Genomic DNA, 20,474 nt, shown 5'->3' with positions numbered 1-20,474 from the left:
TCGTGCCCGACTCTTTGCGACCCCATGGACTGCAGCCCACTAGGCTCCTCTGTCCATGAGATTTTCCAGGCAAGGATACTGGAGGGGGTTGTCATTTCCTTCTCCAGGGTATCTTCTGAACCCAGGGATCGAACCCGGGTTTCCTGCACTGCGGGCAGATTCTTTACCAACTGAGCTACAAGGGAAGCCTTTTTGTGGAGACACAAAAGACCCAAAATAGCCAAAGGAATCTTCAGTTCTAGAAAAAGTGAAGCTAATGCAATCAGGCTCCCTGCCTTAAGACTATATTACAAAGCTACAGTCATCAAAATAGTATGGTACTGTCACAAAAATAGAAGTATGGATTAGTGGAACAGGACAGGAAGTCCAGAATAAACCCACACACCTATGGTCATCTAATCTATGACAAAAGAGGCAAGACAATACAATGGAGAAAAGACAGTCTCTTCAGTAAGTGATTCTGGGAAAACTGGACAGCTACATGTAAACAAGTAAAATTAGCATAATTTCTAATACCATACACAAAAATAAGCTCAAAACGGATTAAAGACCTAAATGAAGGCCAGCTCCTATAAAACTCTTAAGAGGAAAACATAGGCAGAACACTCTTTTACATAAATCACAGCAAAATCTTTTTTGATCCACCTCCTAGAGTAATGAAAGTAAAAACAAAAGGGACTTAATTAAACTTAAAATCTTTTGCACAGCAAAGGAAACCATAAACAAAACAAAAAGACAACCCTCAGAATGGGAGAAAGTATTTGCAAATGAAGTAACCATTAAGGGCTTTATCTCCAAAATAAACAAAGAGCTCATTCAGCTCAATATCAAAAAATCAAACTGAATCAAAAAAAACAAAATGGGCAGAAGCCCTAAATAGACATTTCCCCAAGGAAGATACACAGATGACTAAAAAGCATATGAAAACAAGCTTATCATCACTAATTATTAGAGAAATGCAAGTCAAAACTACTACAAGGTATCACCTCACACTGGTCAGAATGGCCATCACCAAAAATCTATAGACAATAAATTGTGGAGAGGATGTGGAGAAAAGGAAACCATCCTACAAGGTTGGTGGGAATGTAAATTTTTACAGGCACTATGGAGATCAGTCTTGAGAAACCTATATGCAGGTCAGGAAGCAACAGTTAAAACTGGACATGGAACAACAGACTGGTTCCAAATAGGGGAAAGCAGTATGTCAAGGCTGTGTATTGTCACCCTGCTTATGTAACTTATATGCAGAGTACATCATGAGAAACACTAGGCTGGAAGAAGCACAAGCTAGAATCAAGATTGCCAGGAGAAATATCAATAACCTCAGATATGCAGACGACACCACCTTTATGGCAGAAAGTGAAGAAGAACTAAAGAACCTCTTGATGAAAGTGAAAGTGGAGAGTGAAAAAGTTGGCTTAAAGCTCAACATTCAGAAAACTAAGATCATGGCATCCAGTCCCATCACTTCATGGGAAATAGATGGGGAAACAGTGGAAACAGTAGCTGACTATTTTTCTGGGCTCCAAAAATCACTGCAGATGGTGATTGCAGCCATGAAATTAAAAGACGCTTACTCCTTGGAAGAAAAGTTATGACCAACCTAGATAGCATATTCAAAAGCAGAGACATTACTTTACCAACAAAGGTCCGTCTAGTCAAGGCTATGGTTTTTCCAGTAGTCATGTATGGATATGAGAGTTGGACTATGAAGAAAGCTGAGCATAGAAGAATTGGTGCTTTTGAACTGTGGTGTTGGAGAAGACTCTTGAGTCCCTTGGACTGCAAGGAGATCCAATCAGTCCATCCTAAAAGAGATCAGTCCTGGGTGTTAATTGGAAGGACTGATGTTGAAGCTGAGGCTCCAATACTTTGGCCATCTGATGCAAAGAGCTGACTCATTGGAAAAGACCCTGATTCTGGGAAAGATTGAGGGCAGGAGAAGGGGATGATAGAGGATGAGATGGTTGGGTGACATCCCCGACTCAATGGACATGGGTTTGGGTAAACTCCAGGAGTTGGTGATGGACAGGGAGGCCTGGCGTGCTGCAGTTCATGGAGTCACAAAGTCAGACACAACTGAGCGACTGAACTGAACTGAACTGAATGGAGGCTTACTTATTAGCACAGGGAACTCTACTCAATATTCTGTAATGGCCTACATAGGAAAAGAATTCTAAAAAATAGTGGATATATGTGTGACTCACTGGAAAGACCCTGATGCTGGGAAAGATTGAAGGCAGGAGGAGAAGGGGGCAACAGAGAATGAGATGGTTGGATGGTATCACTGATTCAATGGACATGCACTTAGGCAAATTCCTGGAGATGGTGAGGGACAGGTAAGCCTGGTATGCTGCAGTCCATGGGATTGGGAGGAGTTGGACATGACTTGGTGACTGAACAACAAACATGTATATATACATGTATATGTGCAGATTCATGTTGATATATGGCAAAACCAATACAATATTGTAATTAGCCTCCAATTAAATAAATTTAAATTAAAAGAAAATAAAATGCACAACAGAAGAGCTGTAAGTTGGTTCTGTATTCAGGACCTTATTGACCTCTAAAAGCCTGAAAAACAACCCCTCAGTAGCTCTGAGGGAATTGCTCTGAAGAGACAGGGAGAGAAGCCAGTGTATATGTGATCTTTGGATAGGGAATACATGAAGTCAAGCACACATCTCAGTAAAATACCACTAGTCCCCAGGAACAGATATTTCAGTTAATGATTTTACTGCTTTTCTACATGTGGAAAAATGCAAGAATCTGGGTTCCTTAAAATTCTCCCTAAGATATACATAACACTATCTAATGGGCCTGTTCTTCCAAAACACAGAGTACTTCATCCTATTTTTCACCCTGAATTTCTTTCAGAGTACACTGTCCATCCATGACTGAAATGCTAAAGACTTAGTCCTTCTAGAACCAGATGGTAGGCAACATTCTTTGTTTTACAATATTCATTACTTAGTTAAAGCTAAGAAGAATCGAAATCTTCTTGCTCCTGCAGACTTGGGCAAGGGCAATAAGAAGTTAGACAATGCAGTAACACATAGAGCACATTTGCTCATAACTTTATAAATAAACTAAGGTGAACTTTTTATTTAGCACTTAAAGCACATGTCTTAAATATCTATAGTGGGGGCTTCCCTGGTGGTCCAGTGGTTGAGAATCCACCTTGCAACACAAGGAAAACTGGTTCAGTCCCTGGTCCGGTAAGATCCCACACACCTCGAAGCAATTAAGCCCATGTGCCACAACTACCGAGCCAGCGCTCCGGAGCCCTCGAGCTGCAACAACTGAACCCACCTGCTGCAACCACTGAAGCCCAAACACCTACAGCCTGTGCTCCACAAGAGAAGCCACTTCAATAAGAAACCTGCACGCCACAACGATGAGTAGCCCCAGCTCGCTGCAACTAGAGAAAGCCCGCGCACAGCAGTGAAGACCCACCATAGCCAAAAAATCAAATGACTAAATAAATCTTTAAAATATATAAATCTATAGTGGGAATCAAGCTGAAATTCTCCAAATACCATAACTGAAATTTAATAAGGCACATGATGGTTATGCTCAGAACTAGTCCATATTTCTCTATCTTCTGCATTTCTTTCTTTCCACCCTTACTTCCTGTAACTCCAGTCCTATAGCTTACTTATTCATGTGGATATGTTCTTAATTGCAGTTACTTCAAATTCTATCAATTAGTTAAACATTTCTCAGTATCTAGTGAGTTAGAGGCAGTGTTAGGGGCTGTAAGAGATGAAACATGACTGTGATAAGAGAGCAATTAGTATCTGCAACATTGTGGTTTAGAAGCATGCCAGGGCCTTTAGTATATACCTTTATTATTATTATTTTCTTATTATTTATAAGTCTACAGTTCAGAACCTACAGAATACTCTGGGTACATGAATCAGATAGCATTTACCATAAATATGGAAACAGAGAAAGTCTGTGGTATAGGATGAGAGCATTGGTTCAAAATGTGGTATGTGAACCAAGACTGCAAGCTAAGTTACTTCAGTTGTGTCCAACTCTTTGAGACCCCATGGACTGCAGCCCACCAGGCTCCTCTGTCCATGGGATTCTCCAGGCAAGAATATGGGAGTGGGTTGTCATGCCCTCCTCCAGGGGATCTTCCCAACCCAGGGATCGAACCCACCTCTCTTATGTCTCCTGCATTGGCAGGCAGGTTCTTTACCACTAGTACCACCTGGGAAGCCACTAACACCAATAAAAACAATTAGTTCAAGTCCAAGGTAATATATTAATATTTAAAAGCTAAATTGTACACTGAGACCCTAAATCTGGCATGGTAAATTCCCAGCTCAGGTGCCACTGCCTGGCCCTGCCTCCCCCACACAAACATTCACAGCTGACTCTGGCTTTTATGCTCAAGAGGTTCTAACTCTTATCAGTGGGTCCTGGTTGTGTGTGCACTCAGTCGCGTCCGACTCACTGTGACCCCATGGACCATAGCCCACCAGGCTTCTCTTTCCATGGAATTTTTCTAGGCAAGAATACTGGAGTGGGTTGCCATTTCCTCCTTCAAGGGATCTTTCCAACCCAGGGATCAAACCTGCATCTCCTGCACTGGCAGGCAGATTCTTTACCATAAGCACCACCTGGATAGTGGCCTCAAAATCCCTGGCAGAACCCCTCCAGACCGTCATTATCAAATGACTACAGCAAGTATTCAACAGAGCTCTATTTGCCATCACTATCTCGAATGGAGAGCAGTTCCAGTCCCCCTACCTGGGAGTGAAGGGGTGGAGGCAGGGATGCCGAGAGCAAAGGATAAATGTGGGTGCTTAGCCATCAGTGCTTGGTCAACTGCTGTTACTGAATGCCTGGTACTTGCCAGGCAGAAGTCCCGATTTTCCTCTTAAATTGCAAAACCAAAAAAAGAAGTTGTAGAACTTGTACCCAGCACTTAACCTCTCTAGGGAGCTGTATTAGTTTCTTAGGACTGCCATATCAAAGTACCACAAACTGGGTGGCTTAAAATCACAGTAAAGTATTGTCTCACAGTTCTGAAGCTAGGAGTCTGAATCCAAAGTGTCAGAAAGACCGTGCTCCTGAAAAGGAGCATCCTGAAACCTGCAGACGGATGCTTCCTTACCTCTCTCCAACTTCCAGTCTTTGGGCGCTCTTTGGCATTTCTAGGCTTGCAGCCCCATAACTCAAATCTCCTCCTTTGTAATTACGTGGCCTTCTCCCTCTGGCTCTCTGTCTTCACGCAGCCATCTTCTTTTATAATGCAACTATCTTATTTCCAAATAAGGTCACATTCTGGAGTACCAAGGGTTAGGACTTCCACATGGCTTTTGGAGAACATGATTCAATCCATAACCAGGGCTCAACCAGAAAACCTCTTCACCCCCACCATTTTAAATAATGCAAAAAAAAAAAAAAAAAAGCAATGGATAAGATACCAATTTAAAAAGCATCAGCCCTCAATGGATCATGCTGCTGCTGCTGCTGCTAAGTTGCTTCAGTTGTGTCCTACTCTGTTTGACCCCATAGACGGCAGCCCACCAGGCTCCCCCGTCCCTGGGATTCTCCAGGCAAGAACACTGGAGTGGGTTGCCATTTCCTTCTCCAATGCGTGAAAGTGAAAAGTGAAAGTGAAGTCGCTCAGTCGTGTCAGACTCCCAGCGACCCCATGGACTGCAGCCTACCAGGCTCCTCCGTCCATGGGATTTTCCAGGCACGAGTACTGGAGTGGGGTGCCATTGCCTTCTCCGCAATGACCATGAGCCTCTGCTTAACAACTCTAGGGACCACGTAGTTACCAGCACCTGAAATTGATTCCCCCTATCGTGCCCAAATCGGCCCACTTGTAACAATTCTCCCATGTGAGCTTGCAGGTGGCAGCTTCTGGGATATTTGAAGGAAAGTGTCCAAGTCCGTGTGGTTTCTTTCACCAGCTCAGTGTCCCCACGTCCCTTCATCTTTCATCCTGACACCTTTATGGCTGCTCTGTCCCATGTGGACTCCAGTTGGTCTTCCTTCTTAAACTGTGATATTAGTCACCAGGCAAAACACCCTGAAACGTGCAGGGTATACTGAAATGAATCCCGTCCCTTGAGAAACTGGAGGCATTTGCTCTCTTGTCACTGACTCAGAAAAAAGCCATCCGGTCTTCTTCTGTGTGTTCTGCCAGTTGATGTCCCCCTCATCCTGAACGCATGCATTTCTCCAAACTTCGAGAAAATCAAAGAGAGTAAAAGTCTCTACCAATCAGAGCAAAGAATCTTCCAAAGTCCTCTCACTATTCTTCCTCCCTGGGGACGTGACCTCACAGGAGAACAGCCAGAAGAGAGAAGGCTCTGGCTCCCAGCTCATGGGATGTGAAGAAGCTGAAGGCAAAAGGGGAGACACAGCGCTTGCCTGAGAGGGAGTCACTGACAGAGAAAGGGAAAAATGATGGGAACTTCAGAATGCAAAACAGAGATGGTAGACCTGGGAAGAAGAGGGCGATGGCTTACAGAGAGCCTCAGGGATGCACCCAGAGGTGCTCTGCCAGCATAGGAGGGGTCCTCATGGGGACGTTGCAGAGTCTGGGAGGCGATGCCTCACGTTCCTAATACAGTCGGTGGGATCAACAAAATTAGATCAAAGGGCACAAGAGCCCCATATCTGAACCTCCATAATCTGGATTCATCACTGGTAACCTTGAATACAGGCTTCCCAGGTGGCTCAGTGGTAGAGGATCCACCTGCCAATGCAGGAGACGTGGGTTCGATCCTTGGGTCAAGAAGATCCCCTGGAGAAGGGAATGGCAACCCACTACAGTATTCTTGCCTGGAGAATCCCATGGACAGAGGAGCCTGGTGAGCTACAGTCGATGGGGTCACAAAAGAGTCAGACAAGACTTAGCAACTAAAACAATAGCAATGACCTTGAATATACTGTTACTTGAAACTTCTACAAGGACCCATTTTGGATCACCTTAGCAGAAACAATGACCTGGGGCAAGAGTAGGAAGGAGAAGAGAACCCATCCACCCCAGCAGAGCACCCCATCTCGTCCATTGTGAGTATCAGAGATTATGTCAGAGCAGGCTGTGAGCTTCAAAGGGACCCACCCAGAAGGAACAACTCAACTAGAGAATGAGAGGATTCCTTTACCTTCTACCCAGAGTTATGCACATCAGTTCAGTCGCTCACTCATGTCCGACTCTTGGCGACCCCATGGACTGCAGCACGCCAGGCCTCCCTGTCCATCACCAACTCCCGGAGCTTACTCAAACTTATGTCCATTGAGTCGGTGGTGCCATCCAACCATCTCATCCTCTGCCATCCCCTTCTCCTCCTGCCCTCAATCTTTCCCAGCATCAGAATCTTTTCAAATGAGTCAGTTCTTCACATCAGGTAGCCAAAGTATTGGAGTTTTAGCTTCAGTATCAGTCCTTCCAATGAATATTCAGGACTGATTTCCTTTAGGATGGACTGGTTGATCTCCTTGCAGTACAAGGGACTCCCCAGTCTCCAACCTAAGTTTTCTAGGGTTGAGATACAGATTTATTTGTTAATCTAAATATGAATATCTTCTCAGTGATTCCAATGACTTATTTAAGGAATTCATTAATTGACATTGAATTAATTAACTCGAGTCATTAAGGTGACTCAGTGATCTAGAATTTCCCAGCATCATTTAGCTAAGGAGTTTCTCAACCATAGAACTATTGATATTTGCCTCTCTTGATATTTGCCCTTTGTTGTGGGGTCGGGCACTGCAGGATGTCTAACAGCATCCTTGTTTTCTACCCACTAGATGCCAGTAGCACTATCTGCAGTTGTGACCAAAAAAAAAAACCATCTCCAGTCATTGCCAAGTGTCACCCAGGGTCAAAATCATCCCCAGTTGAGAACCACTATACTGTCTTTAGGGGGCTTCCCAGGTGGCTCAGTGGTAAAGAACCTGCCTACCAGTGCAGGAGATGCAGAAGACGTGGGTTTAATCCCTGGGTCAGGAAGAGCCCCTGGAGTAGGAAATACCAGCTGGCTCCAGTATTCTTACTTGGAAAATTCCATGGACAGAAGAGCCTGGAGGGCCACAGTCCATGGGATCCCAAAGAGTCAGACTGTGCAGGCATGCATACTATCTTTAACATTTCACAGAAGCCTAGAAAATTTGTGGCAAGAAAACTGTTAACACCAAGGAGAAATCAAGAAAATATACCTGAAATGTTTGTGGATGCAAGAGCCCATGCCTCAATTTTCCTGGGTATACAAACTGCGCATTCTATGTGCTCAGTCACTCAGTCATGTTCGAGTCTGTGGCCGCATGGACTGGCCCACCAAGCTCCTCCGTCCATGGGATTTTCCAAGCAAGAACACTGAAGCCAGTTGCCATTTACTACTCCAGGGGGTCTTCCCAACCCAGGGATCAAAACTGCATCTCTCACGTCTCCTGCATTAATAGGCAGATTCTTTACCACTAGCTTCATCTGGGAAGCCCGTGCATTCTGTATTTCCGCATAATTTCCAGAAGCTAAGTGAGTCCTCACCTCACATCTTTCTTTCATTTGTGTATCACTTACCTCTCCACACATCCCACTCCAACAACAAGTGCAAAGAATGAGGAGGGAGGTGAAGGCAGCTGGTGGCCAAGTTTCTCTTTCATTATGTCAAAATCTAACAATAATCACCCCTCAAATCTACTCTCAGACATCCCATTCCTCACCATTAAATAGGTTTAGGTAAAAGAGATGTGCTATACACATGATATAAAATAAAAACAGCACTGGTAATAAATCAATGGAAATTTTCATTTTTATTGATAAACCATGATCTCCTATTGAATACATAATCAAGTACAATTAACAATATAACAGCACTCTAAAATTTAAACTTTCAGAATCACCCTGGTTCAATATATAAAGCTTTAGTTTCTGTGAAAGTTTTATTTCAATAGTATCCTTCTTATATGCAAACAAGGTCTTAAAATAGATTTATGAATAAAATTTTATAAAGCATACTGTGTACAGAAGAAATTGACTCTACCACATCAACTGCACCTCAGTAAAAACCCAAAACATAAAGGCGTGAAGGACCAGAATAGAGTCACATTCTATTAAATCTATCAAAGTTAAATCTTAAAGATCTGTAAGTGGAACATGGAACTATCCTCTACCACTGATTCAACACCCTGACAGAAGGGTGGTAAATCATGGCCTCGTGACATGGAATTTTTCTTAAATATGTACCAATATCATCTTTATTACAAAGACACACACATACCAATGTGTAAGTGTCTTGTGAATTGAGAAACTCAGAAATCACCCAGAAAGTATCTATTTCCCTGTATTATAACTACTGAAATGAAACGGCAACATTTTATGGAACAATGCATGTGGCACCGTCTTCTGATGAGGCACATGAAAACACAACTCAATGGCTAGAACAGTTTTGAAACAAGCCTACTCACAACTGATATATTCTTCATTAAAAATGTATATTTATTGCTTAGTTTTCTTCTAGTTTCCTGAAGAAAGTAGTGATAAAAATAACCGCACCTCAAATTACTCCCAATACAACTTAAGATATTTAATATTAACATGAATATCAATTGAGTAGATGACAGGAAATTTTTAAGTTCTTAAATGTGGTATGCTTTACTGGAATTTGAAAACAAACAAAAAATAGAATATTCTTCTAATAGAAACCTCTTAGGGTATATAAGGGTACATATACTTAAGGTTCTGAAGCTTCTCCAAGAGTCAGTCTACTAACTGTCTTAAATTTACAAAATGCAAGAAAATGATGCACCCAAGAATAAGTAATGGCACCTGGACCCATGGGAGCTACTTGATGAACTCCAAGTACTGTCTTTATGATAAAGAACCTTGTCAGGGAGGTATTTATAACATATTTTTATAAAAATCAGTATTGAACTTTAATAAAGCCAATTAGAAGTGAGGTTATTACAAAAAACTCCAGATTACATGCTGGAAGACTAATAAAATGGCTCCTTTAAAGAATGATAAAGAAAAATCATAGCTCCAATTTTTAAAACTGGATAGTCAGAAATGTTGAATGATATCAAAATGAATGATATCAAAATAACTGAATTGGATCAAAATAATAAAAATAAAGATTACTAGCATTCTGTTGCCAGAATATTTGTAACTAAATTTAACATAAAAAGTAATTATGGTTAAATATAACCTTTTTTAAAAAATCATTACACTCAGGCTCAAAAAATGGAAGCAGGGAGACTTATGCTATGTACAATTCTGAAAATTCCCACATGTAGAATATAGCATTGCATATGTAAGTAACAAACTGTTAGGCAACAAGCATATATCTGGATTTTAACACAATGTTCCACAGATTAAATATAACCAAAATACTAAACCAAAGTTATTGTTAGAGTATTTTTAAAAACATGAAGTATAACAGGACAATACAATAAAAGGAATCTTTTCACTGACCCAACATATTTTAATGGGTTTTAATTATTTTTTTAGAATTATAACTAAAAGCAGTAACATGCTGAAACCAAATATAATAGCATTGATCTGTCCTTGAATTTATGTGGCTACTAGTTATTCCCAACATTCCGTGTCTGGAACCCCTGGCCAGTCAAAACTGGAAGTGACATATGCTGGTGTCTTAATAATGAGGTTCCCATTCAGCAGGAAAGAAGGAGAGAGTTCAGATTTATATCAGTGAATGAAACTGAGGGCACTGGAGAAGTTTCAGCGAAGTAAAAGGCAAAACAAGGTTTTTAGTATTGTTACTCATAGCATGTGCAGAAAAAAGTGAATAATGCCAATTCCTGCTACTACTGCTCTCCTTTAACCCAGATGTCTGTGGCTTTTTTGGACCCTCTTCATCCCAGCCCAGCTGTCACAGAGCCTGCCTCCAAGAGGCATCCCCACTGCCTGCACACCTCCAACCATGGACCGCCCTCTCCCCTACTCCGTCCGCTCCTGCTCTTCCTCCTCAGTCCCATCCTCCTCCTCACTTTCAATACGTTTTAATACATCTGTAATGTATTTTAATACATTAAAATATTAGTTACAAAGTGAGTGTTTAACCTGAAACTCTGAAATAATTCACAAAAAAATATAGGATTTCTACTTTTTAAATGAGGAAATACATTTTTTAAAAGCTACACCGTCTTCCAATGGTTTTCCATTCTTGTGCTCCCTAAGATTCTATACTTGAAGTCTGGTATGAACAGTGTATAAGCTACAGAATAGAAGGCTGTTGATGGGTAGTCAGAGTTTCTCTAGGCAGCGGGGCTGGGGAAGTGGGATCCTTTGCCAACCCTCCTCCAAGTTCATTTTAAGATATTTTCACCTCCAAAGAAGTCCTAACATATAAAAGCCAAAAATCCCACACAGGGAGGCCCAAACCCAAGTGTCTTTTTCAGATCAGACTGTTTCAAAGGGGTAACACAACTAAAAACTTTTCCCCACTTGAAAGTATATACAAGAAAATTATATATTTGTTATTTAACTGCTCTCTCTCCATAGACCACCCTCTAAGGATCTATTTTCTACATTCAGAATTCAAGCTTTAAAAACCTGAATATTAGTAATTCCTACCTTTGCGTCCAAAATATCCATAAGCAATCCATGAATATCCACTCCACTGTAATTTCTTTAAAGTCACTAAAATAAAAACATTCTTTTCAAAATTCACTTTAAAATATATTATTTATATATTTTAATTTTGGATTTATTTTTAAACAGCTGAAAATAGTATAACACAGCTTCTTTGGAGCCCATGATAATTACATTTCTACATCCCCTTGAGATAAATGCTGAGTTCAGGAGTAAAAATTAAACCACTTTTTGGATTTAGTAAAAGATCTTTACATTTTTTGATGTATCTAAAATATTTCAATATTTTTCAAATGGAAAGAAGAAACAAAGAAGAGAGGGAAAGGAAGAATAAAAAAAAAGAAAGAAAGAGGTGAGAAAAGAGGACAAACAGGAAAGGGAGAAGAAAGGAATCTTTCTTTAAAACTTCACTCACATTAATGAGTATTATTCTTCTGTACCAGGTAACCAATGAGCCAGATGCTCAAAATTCAAGAATCTTCTGTAAGGTTCAGAGCAAGCATTAGATGTCAGTGTACAGCTGGTGGTCTGATGCTCAGATACCTGAATCTAGAAGGTTCCATAGGACCCTGGCCGAAGTGTACAGTACTTCACATCTCTCTGACCCCCATCAAACCCCAGCTTCTTTCCCAGACAACAGGGAGGTCAGCCTGCTGCATCTCATACAGGATTCAGTTGTGTCCCCCTGGTGGCTCAGATGGTCAAGAATCCACCTGCAATGCAGGAGACCTGGGTTCAAGCCCTCGGTTGGGAAAATCCCCGGGAGAAGGGAATGGCTACCCACTCCAGCATTCTTGGGGAGAATTCCATGGACAGAGGAGCCTGGTGGACTATAGTCCTTGGGGTCATAAAGAGTCAGACACGACTAAGTGACTAACACTTTCACTTTCCAACTGAGCATTCCCCATGACTCACATGTGTCTCCTGGTCTAGGATCTTCTTGTCCAAGTCCCATAAGGCACATGTGGCAATGCTCTCTGACCCTCAGCCGGAACAAAGCCTGCATGTGGGGCTGGAGGCTGGGTACACAGAGATCACCCAGGGCTCCTCTGATCACTTCCCAGTGACCTCAACCTCCAAGCCACGGGCAGCACAGTAAAGCCCAGTCTCTCTGCTTCTCTCCAGAGGGAAAACAGGCAAAAACCAAGGGATGGGGTATGTGACTACATCTGGAGTGGAACAACATCATTTTTCTTTAAAAAAAAAAAAATCACCACCTCCATCCTAAAGAAATACACTATATCTGATCAAGAAAGATGTACTGAGACCATGGGATTCCCAGGGGGCACTAGTGGGAAAGAACCTGTCTGCCAAAGCAGGAGACATGGGTTCAATCCCTGGGTGGGGAAGATCCTCTGGAGGAGGGCATGGCAACCCACTCCAGTATTCTTGCCTGGAGAATCCCATGGACAGAGGAGCCTGGTGGGTTCATAGGATCAAAAAGAGTCGGACAGGACTGAAGTGACTTAGCACAGCAGAGCACAGCACTGAGACTGCTAGGGTGGGTGGGGTGGGCAGGGGTGTGGGGCGGATACAGAAGGGAAGGAACAAGCTCTTCCCTTGAGCTTGTTTCACCATTTAAAGCAGAGACTGACATATAGCAGTGCTTAAGAAACCAGGCTCATTTCCTCTAGAAAAATGAAAAGAATCATCTAAAATAATGCATTTATTCTGGAGAAAACAACACCTCCAAAAAAATCCTAAAAGATTTTAAGAGGAGGAAATAAAAGAATACAGCTGCAATAATTCTTTTTTTTTTTTTTTTTGTTCCACACAGAAGTCAGGGGGGAAAAACCATCTATGCAGCTACACATACAAGGACCTGTTGTTATTAATACATCTCCCCCACTTCCACCCCCTCCCAACTCATAAAAAGAAAAGCATTAATTTTTCCAAACAGAGGTAATATCTGATTATGAAGACAAGACAGTGGCATATGGCTTTTGGAAATGCTAATGTTTCACGGAGTCTTTAGGAAAGAAATCACGGCCAACGCTGCAGGAACAGAAGCGCGAGGCAGAGGAGGAGGAGGCCGGCGGTCAGGCGCGGGAGGCCGGCCGCGGCTGCGAGGTCGCAGGGGCCGCAGGCGAGCGCGTCCCCGCAGAGGTCACAGGAGGTCAGCTGCGCTCTGGAGTTGTAGCTTCTCACGGCTCGCCGCCCTGTTCAAAGAGGCAGACATTGCTTTAGATGCCCTCTGCATTTAGAAACAGGTACTCTGCCAAAACTTAAGAGCCTTTCGATACACTTTTCTGAGTTTTCTGTTCTTCACGTAATTTTATTTTTCTTTACAAGAAAAACAGCAAAACTGCTCACAAGGAGCCCAAACTGCGAAGCAAGTCCAAGAGAGAAACAATGCTTTGAAGTCCTGTTTCTGTACCACCAGCAGCTGGCCGGCATTAAAAGAGAAAAAAACAGACCCTAGCTGCACAGCTCAGGTCAAGCGCAACCTGAAACCCTTCCAGGAAAGGGAAAGACTGTACCTTGAGGATGTTTTAACCTCCTTGAGACTTCTTTTTTGGATGACATTTTCTATGCCTTCAAGTAAAGTTCTAATCATTAGAACTACTGAAGAGAAATATATTTACGTGGACTTTATTTTAAAATGCAAAACTATGAAAAGAACTCTGTGTCATGTCTTGTTTCAGTGTCTTAAAATGTTAAGCACATAGTCTCTAAAACTACTGAACTTGAGTAAATGTTATAGTACAAGCTAATATTTTAAAAAACTAGATAAAGCACCAATAGCATTATAATAAACTTACTATAAAGCATAAATGATTTTTATTTTTACAGTTTTTAAGAAACTATTTTCAAATTCCTTCATGGTTTTTCATTGTTTTAAATTTTATAAATATGCTTTCTGACTCTAGGGTTTTTCAGAATGGGTTTTATTATCCTGATCTTACCCATGTTTTCATTTTAAATGACCCCCTATTGGCATTTTCCACAAAAAAACTTTACGGAGACTGAATCCTTTTTGCTTCTTAAATGTTTAAAATGTTCTCCATACACCTGAGAAATACCAATTGGAGAATCTTTCAACTAGGTTATTAAATAAGAAATTTGGATAAATTCATTATTTTGTCACTGAGTCTCTACCTGAGTCTTTCATCCCTTCACCAGGAAAAAAAAAAAAAAAATGCTGCATCAGTTTGTTTCCAAAATGTCCCACAAGAACTGGGTGAATGCTCTACCCCAACTCCAATAGGAAGCAAAAGATGAGAGGAACTGGCTTGTTGACTTAGGAGGAGAGCAAGGTGGTGTCACCTCTTGAATACCCTGAGAAGACTCCCAACCGTGCGGACAGGTTCCTCGTACTCTAAATGTAATTGTCTACAATTGCCTGGGACATGAAAATGTTCACAATTCTCATGCATTCTGATGATTCTGAGCCACTCGGAGTGCTTAGCTTACTCAGGACGAATGGGATTACAAGCAGAAACGTTAGCCTGCAGGTCTCACAATGACAAAAAGTCACTCCCTGACTGAATAGAGATTTGTCCTGATCAGATCTCTACTTTCACATTCTAAAGTTCTAACACTTTATAAAGTAAAAGTTACCAATAAAATCAAAGAAGCTCAAGTTATTTTTCAGACTATATTTTTATTGAAATGATAAAAAAAAAATCTGTTATAATAAATACATTTTAGCAAAACAATCTCCCTCAGTGAAGAAACAGCTAAATCCCACTGAGGTTTGCCAACACGGATGGTGTTCACATTCTCTCCTGAAGAAGTCTTGTTTTAAAACCAGAACCAGATGGAGTGGGTGCTTGGAACAAGAGAAGAACCTTGGAAACTGAACATAACTAGACTCTCTGTGTCAGTTTTTTTTTTTTTTAATTTTAACTGTTGAAAACCTAAAATATTAGGAGCAAAAACATCATTTTAATATATGCAAAGTGCTATCTTGTGATTATATTTTCTTAATTATCCATTGTTTTCATTTAAATGGAAAGCTCACCTCCTGCTGCACCACCTCCTTCACTACCCCAACTACACCCTCCCCACAAAGCTAATTCAATAGATGGTCACTTTGAATGAATGAATGAATGGCTGGCTTAACTCCTAAAGTACTGGGAACTCCAGAACACACTTACTTGGTTCATAGTAGTCCACTATGGACACTGAAGCATCTTGTGTATTTGACACTCTAAAGCTTCTCACAGCAGGAATATCCACACAAAACTGGGTTTCATTTACCTTGAAAAACACAGAAGACTTTTAAAGAGGTAGCAGACTGTGTTCATGATAAAAGACATTTCTTTCTCTTATCATTTATCAAACAGTTATAGAAATTAACATTTAGGGAGCATTTCTACACACCCAGTACTATGGTAAGCACTTTACATAAATCACATCATTTGTTTCGTAAAACAATCTTTGCATGATCGGTATGGTTCTTACTTCCATTTTACTGAAACAGATACTGAGAATTAGAGTGGTTAAGAATGCAGGAGCCCAGGGTGCATGCCCCTGGCCTTGGTGCTTCACCAAAAACCCTCTCTCAGTCTTGCACCCCATTCTGGTTGCCGCTACTGACTCACCCCAGTCCCCTTCTCTGGAGAATCACCGTCAGCTCATAGAAGCCACCTCATCCACTAAGTGAAGTAACCTCAGAGTCAGGGTGGCATAGCCCCCAACCAGTAAGGTACAAAAGGCCAGCCTCTTTGCCTCCAGGAAAGATACTTAATGCCAATCTGGCAAAAAATACTAGTTAAGGAATCTGAAATTAATACATTCCTTCAAACATTTCATTTCATACCAATTAGCAGGTAGTGAAAAGTCAATCAGTAAAAATGTAATGGACACTAAAAATAACCATTAACAAGAACATCACAGACATAGGACAAACTCCAAACATAATTACATTATTAAATATATAAACATTAAATGCATTTTTCAAACTCTAAATTAGGCCCATGACTGTCAAGCAGTATTTAATATATGGAAATTACTGAACAGCAAAGAGAATTCGTTTTAACAGCTTTATAACCAAAGTGGGTTTTGAAGTCTTAAAACAATTAGAATATTTAGGAACTAGCTTTTTAAAAGTAGAGTCACTGCTAAAGCAATATAATTCTGATTCACACTTTGCAAAACTGGAATAAGAAACATATGTATTCCCCCTTCATAACATGAAATCCTAAGAACACTTAAAACTCAATTTCAACTCCACATATAAATTTCATGTAGATGTCAGAAGAATAAACTTTCATGGCAGCAGTTTTGAGACATAACAAGTAGAGTCTTGAATTCCACACTTATCTTTCTCACAATATTTTATGCACCTTATTCCTGAATCCATAATTTTCATACAGCAATGGGAAGAGTACATGAAAATTATATAATTATATTATATAATGATTTTCTGTAAAGACCAAACCTCTGAGAATATGATTCAAGCAGCTAACTTTCCAGTGCAGGAATGTTAACCCTTTGGGATGTATTAAACGCTTTTTCTCTCATGAAAGCACCCTGCACTGGGTCTTCACTGCTGCTGTGGGCTTTCTGAAGCCATAGCGAGCAGGGGCTCCTCTCCAGTTGTGGTCTGCAGTTCTCGCTGCAGTGGCTTCTCTTGCTGCGGAGCACCACCTCTGGGTGCTCAGGCTTCTCTCCGGTTGCAGCTTGTGGGCTCTAGAACGTGGGCTCAGGAACTGTGGCACATATTGCCCTGTGGCATGTGGGATCCTAGTTCCAGACCAGGGATGGAACCCGGGTCCCTTGCATTGGCAGGAGGATTCTTAACCACTGAACCACCAGGGAAGTCCCTCTTGAGCGTTTTAAAACATGTAATTAAAGCTTTCACCATCAGCAGCATTTAAATAAATATGTCCAGCAATTCCTTGAAGCACAGGAGTTCTCTATTTGAGATCTGGACTGTATTTTGGAAAACATATCACAACAATTTCTGGGTTGAACATCTGGTATGAAATAATCATTTCATTATCAAGACTTTCATCAGGCTCATCATTAATAGTAATTCTCTTTAATTTTATAATAATGTCTTGTTAGTGTTGACAATAGATGGTTGCCATGTGAAAGTCACTCGGGGACACCAAAAGCCAAAATAATGACATAAACGTATAAAGTAAAGGTGCTTCAATGGTTATGGGGGTGAAACTCAGGTTTCATTACTTACAGAGTCTAAGTAGAGGTTGAGTTTCCCATGGTCATGTTCTACTTTTTTCAGAGTATCACTCAGGGGAATGGCATCTGAGGACACAGTAAAACCACTGAGCAGGTTGACTTCCATAAGGGCCATGCCGCTTCTGGCTGGGCCCAGAAACCTAAATCAAGGATGACAGGAAGGACAAAAACCCTTTAGGAAAAACCTACAGCTGCTAGCAAACTATCTTCATATAGAAACTAAAACTGCCAAGTGTTATTCCAAATATTTATTGTTTCGTTGAAATAAGTTACTGTAGAAAACTAAAAAGGTAACCCTTTCTTTACAGGTCTGAAATTCCTATAACTTTCAACCATGTGAGGAAGAGAACATTGGGTCCACCTGTCAGCCAGCATGAAATGCCTACAACGCAGCTGGCTTGGGCCCTGGGCTGTAAGGAGGGCAACCTTTGCCCCTTCAGCAGGCAACTCTGTTTTCCAGTGGTTGATTCCAAACCGCATTGCATTTTTCATTTTCCCCAAAGTTGACGGCACTAAGCTTCCCGGCTCAAGGCTGAAAAAGAGGCATCACTTGACCAGTTAGCAGGAGATGGCAGCCAAGTCTTCAACAACCTTTTCTTCATCCGGTTTTAGAAAAAGAAGACCCAGAAGGGAAGGTCCTTCCCTTTCTTCTCCCACATACTTGGTGCAAATTTTGTATTTTCTTTGGTCGCCTTGGGAGAATGACAAGCCTGGGAAAGTTTTATTACACTGCTTGTTTTCTAACCCTGCTGTACACATTGTGAGCATCAAAGCATCTGGGCACCAACAACGTTTTGTCTCCTTTAAAATAAATATTTTTCTAAAAAAGACTAGGTGGCAAGAGCTTTTACTTTGGATCTGAAGGAGCCCAGTGTCGTTATGGAAAGGAGTTTGTCTCCAAGATGGAAGTCTCAGCATCGTTCAGTTAAGTTCCTGTTGTCCTTTAAATGGCAAAAGCAAGAAGGGCCAGTAGAAAATCTTGCTTTTCAAAGCAGCAAACCGATGCCTGCCAAACATGAGTGATTGAAAAGCCATACAGTACAAGTGCTGGCTGTGGCTGGCTGGCAACCCCAGGCAGTCAAAACCATCTGCTGGTAATGTGCTCAAGAAGAGGTGCTGTTGAAAACCAATATGGGCATTAAAATTGGAAGGCTTTTAGAGACGAGAAAAACAGCCAACCTGCCTAGATTCAACGACTGCAGTGTATCATCAGAAGTGCCTTAGCGGACCTGGTCTTTCCACCAGCCAGGGGCGGAACTTGTTAAACTGCCATGCCACAGAGAAACCCCGTCTGAGGTGAGTAAGAGCTTGGACCTCACTGACGAGAATAAAGTGCCTGAAACACCAGTTTTTCTTTTTATAAAGTGTCACTGAAAGAATTCATTTAGAATGCTATTTGTATTTCATGTGGCAGATTTTTCTCAGAAGACTAGTTGCAGCGTCTAAATCCTTTTTATAAAGCCCCCAACCCTGATTAAAACACTTACTTTCTCCAGATCCTCCACACACACACACAAAATAAAGATATAGATGTCCTCTACATAGCAAAGTTTGTTGCCCATCTGACTCCTGATGCTGGAATAAGATTTGGAATCCTGCATTTTTACCTGAGCCCCTTATAGTGAAGCCCCATCATGGTCTGAATCTCCACTTCTGTCTTCACCTGACCTCCCTAAGAGGTAAAATCCATCTCATTGCCCCATAAGAGCAATTTGCCCTTTTCAAAACTAGAATTTTATTGACTTTCTCTAAGCAGCTCTTTGCAGGAAACCACCCTCCTCAGGAAAGCTCTTTTCTTGTCATTTTAGCAAAGCTGTATTGTAACTAACCTTAAACCAGGCACCCCCAGGTTCTGCTCACCTCTGGCCCAAGCACACTTCTCAAATCTTTTGATCACACAGTATCTTGCCCAACCTGTTGGTTCTTTCCATAGATCAAAGGAGTACAAATAAAGAATAAACAATTAACAGATGGCCAGATCTCTTCCCTAGCTTCCCCTTTAGTAATCTCATGAACAAACTGTGTGAACAAGACAGAACCTAGAGGAGGATCATAAGAAGTTGACAAGCCTGCATGCAGGGCAAGGCGGTGATGGTTCTGACTCCCATCTCAATGACTGACTGAGACTGTTTTCCCAGTTTCCCTTTAAAAACCATTACTACTGAGCAGAATCCTCGGAGCTGGTCTCAGGACATGAGCCCACCTTCTCCCCAGACTGCCAGTTTTTCTTAATAAAGCATCTTTCCTTTCGACCAGCAACTGTCTCTTGGGTATTGATTTCTAAACAGCCAGCAGCCAAACCTGAGTTCAGTAACATTGTTTTCAGGAATCATTTTTATTAATTTTTGTCTCCTCTTTCAAATGTGAAGATAAGGCTATATCTTTTTGGCTAACCTTAATATTCCAAATCCTGACACTACATAATGGAAACTGAGCCAATATTTACTGAGTGAATGAATGACTAAAGGAGTGAATGAGAAAAGCAGGGATAATAATAGCACCAACTTTATAGAATAACTCTAAGGATTAAATGAGTTGCATGTGCAAGTCATGGTGCAATCCCTAGCATGTAAGTTTGTGATAAATGCAGATACTGTGCTGTGCTTAGTCATTCAGTTGTGTCCTACTCTTTGAGACACCATGGACACCAGCCTGCCAGGATCCTCTGTCCATGGGGATTCTCCAAGCAAGAATACTGGAGTGGGTTGCCATGCCCTCCTCCAGGGGATCTTCC

General features: G+C 41.4%; 1 protein-coding gene and 1 long non-coding RNA gene across 10 annotated transcripts in view; both read right to left on the bottom strand.

Annotated features, from left to right (window-relative positions):
* The window catches only part of LOC129619620 (uncharacterized), a 302,195-nt gene extending 295,833 nt beyond the window's left edge, over positions 1 to 6,362 (bottom strand). Inside the window, exon 1 of one of the 4 annotated variants that reach the window (XR_008697964.1) lies at positions 5,132 to 6,362. This is a non-coding gene — a long non-coding RNA (uncharacterized LOC129619620). The remainder of the gene's footprint in view (positions 1 to 5,131) is intronic. The other 3 variants (XR_008697966.1, XR_008697965.1, XR_008697967.1) reach the window with 3 other exon arrangements.
* A 4,133-nt stretch (positions 6,363 to 10,495) lies between these two features.
* The window catches only part of CD109 (CD109 molecule), a 139,792-nt gene continuing 129,813 nt past the window's right edge, over positions 10,496 to 20,474 (bottom strand). For 5 of the 6 annotated variants that reach the window (XM_055534810.1, XM_055534816.1, XM_055534814.1 and 2 more), the window contains 3 exons: positions 17,733 to 17,880; positions 15,691 to 15,793; positions 10,496 to 13,749 (listed from right to left, as the gene is read on the bottom strand). In XM_055534810.1, coding sequence (XP_055390785.1) covers positions 13,574 to 13,749; positions 15,691 to 15,793; positions 17,733 to 17,880 — 427 coding nt within the window. In that variant the 3' untranslated portion in view covers positions 10,496 to 13,573. Of the gene's footprint in view, positions 13,750 to 15,197; positions 15,451 to 15,690; positions 15,794 to 17,732; positions 17,881 to 20,474 lie in introns of those variants that run through there. The other variant, XM_055534812.1, reaches the window with a different exon arrangement.

The sequence above is a fragment of the Bubalus kerabau genome, chromosome 9 (genome assembly GCF_029407905.1).
Source record: "Bubalus kerabau isolate K-KA32 ecotype Philippines breed swamp buffalo chromosome 9, PCC_UOA_SB_1v2, whole genome shotgun sequence".
Lineage (NCBI taxonomy): Eukaryota > Metazoa > Chordata > Mammalia > Artiodactyla > Bovidae > Bubalus > Bubalus kerabau.
The sequence above is the reverse complement of the archived record's forward strand: the minus strand, read 5'-3'. Positions and strand labels throughout refer to the sequence as shown.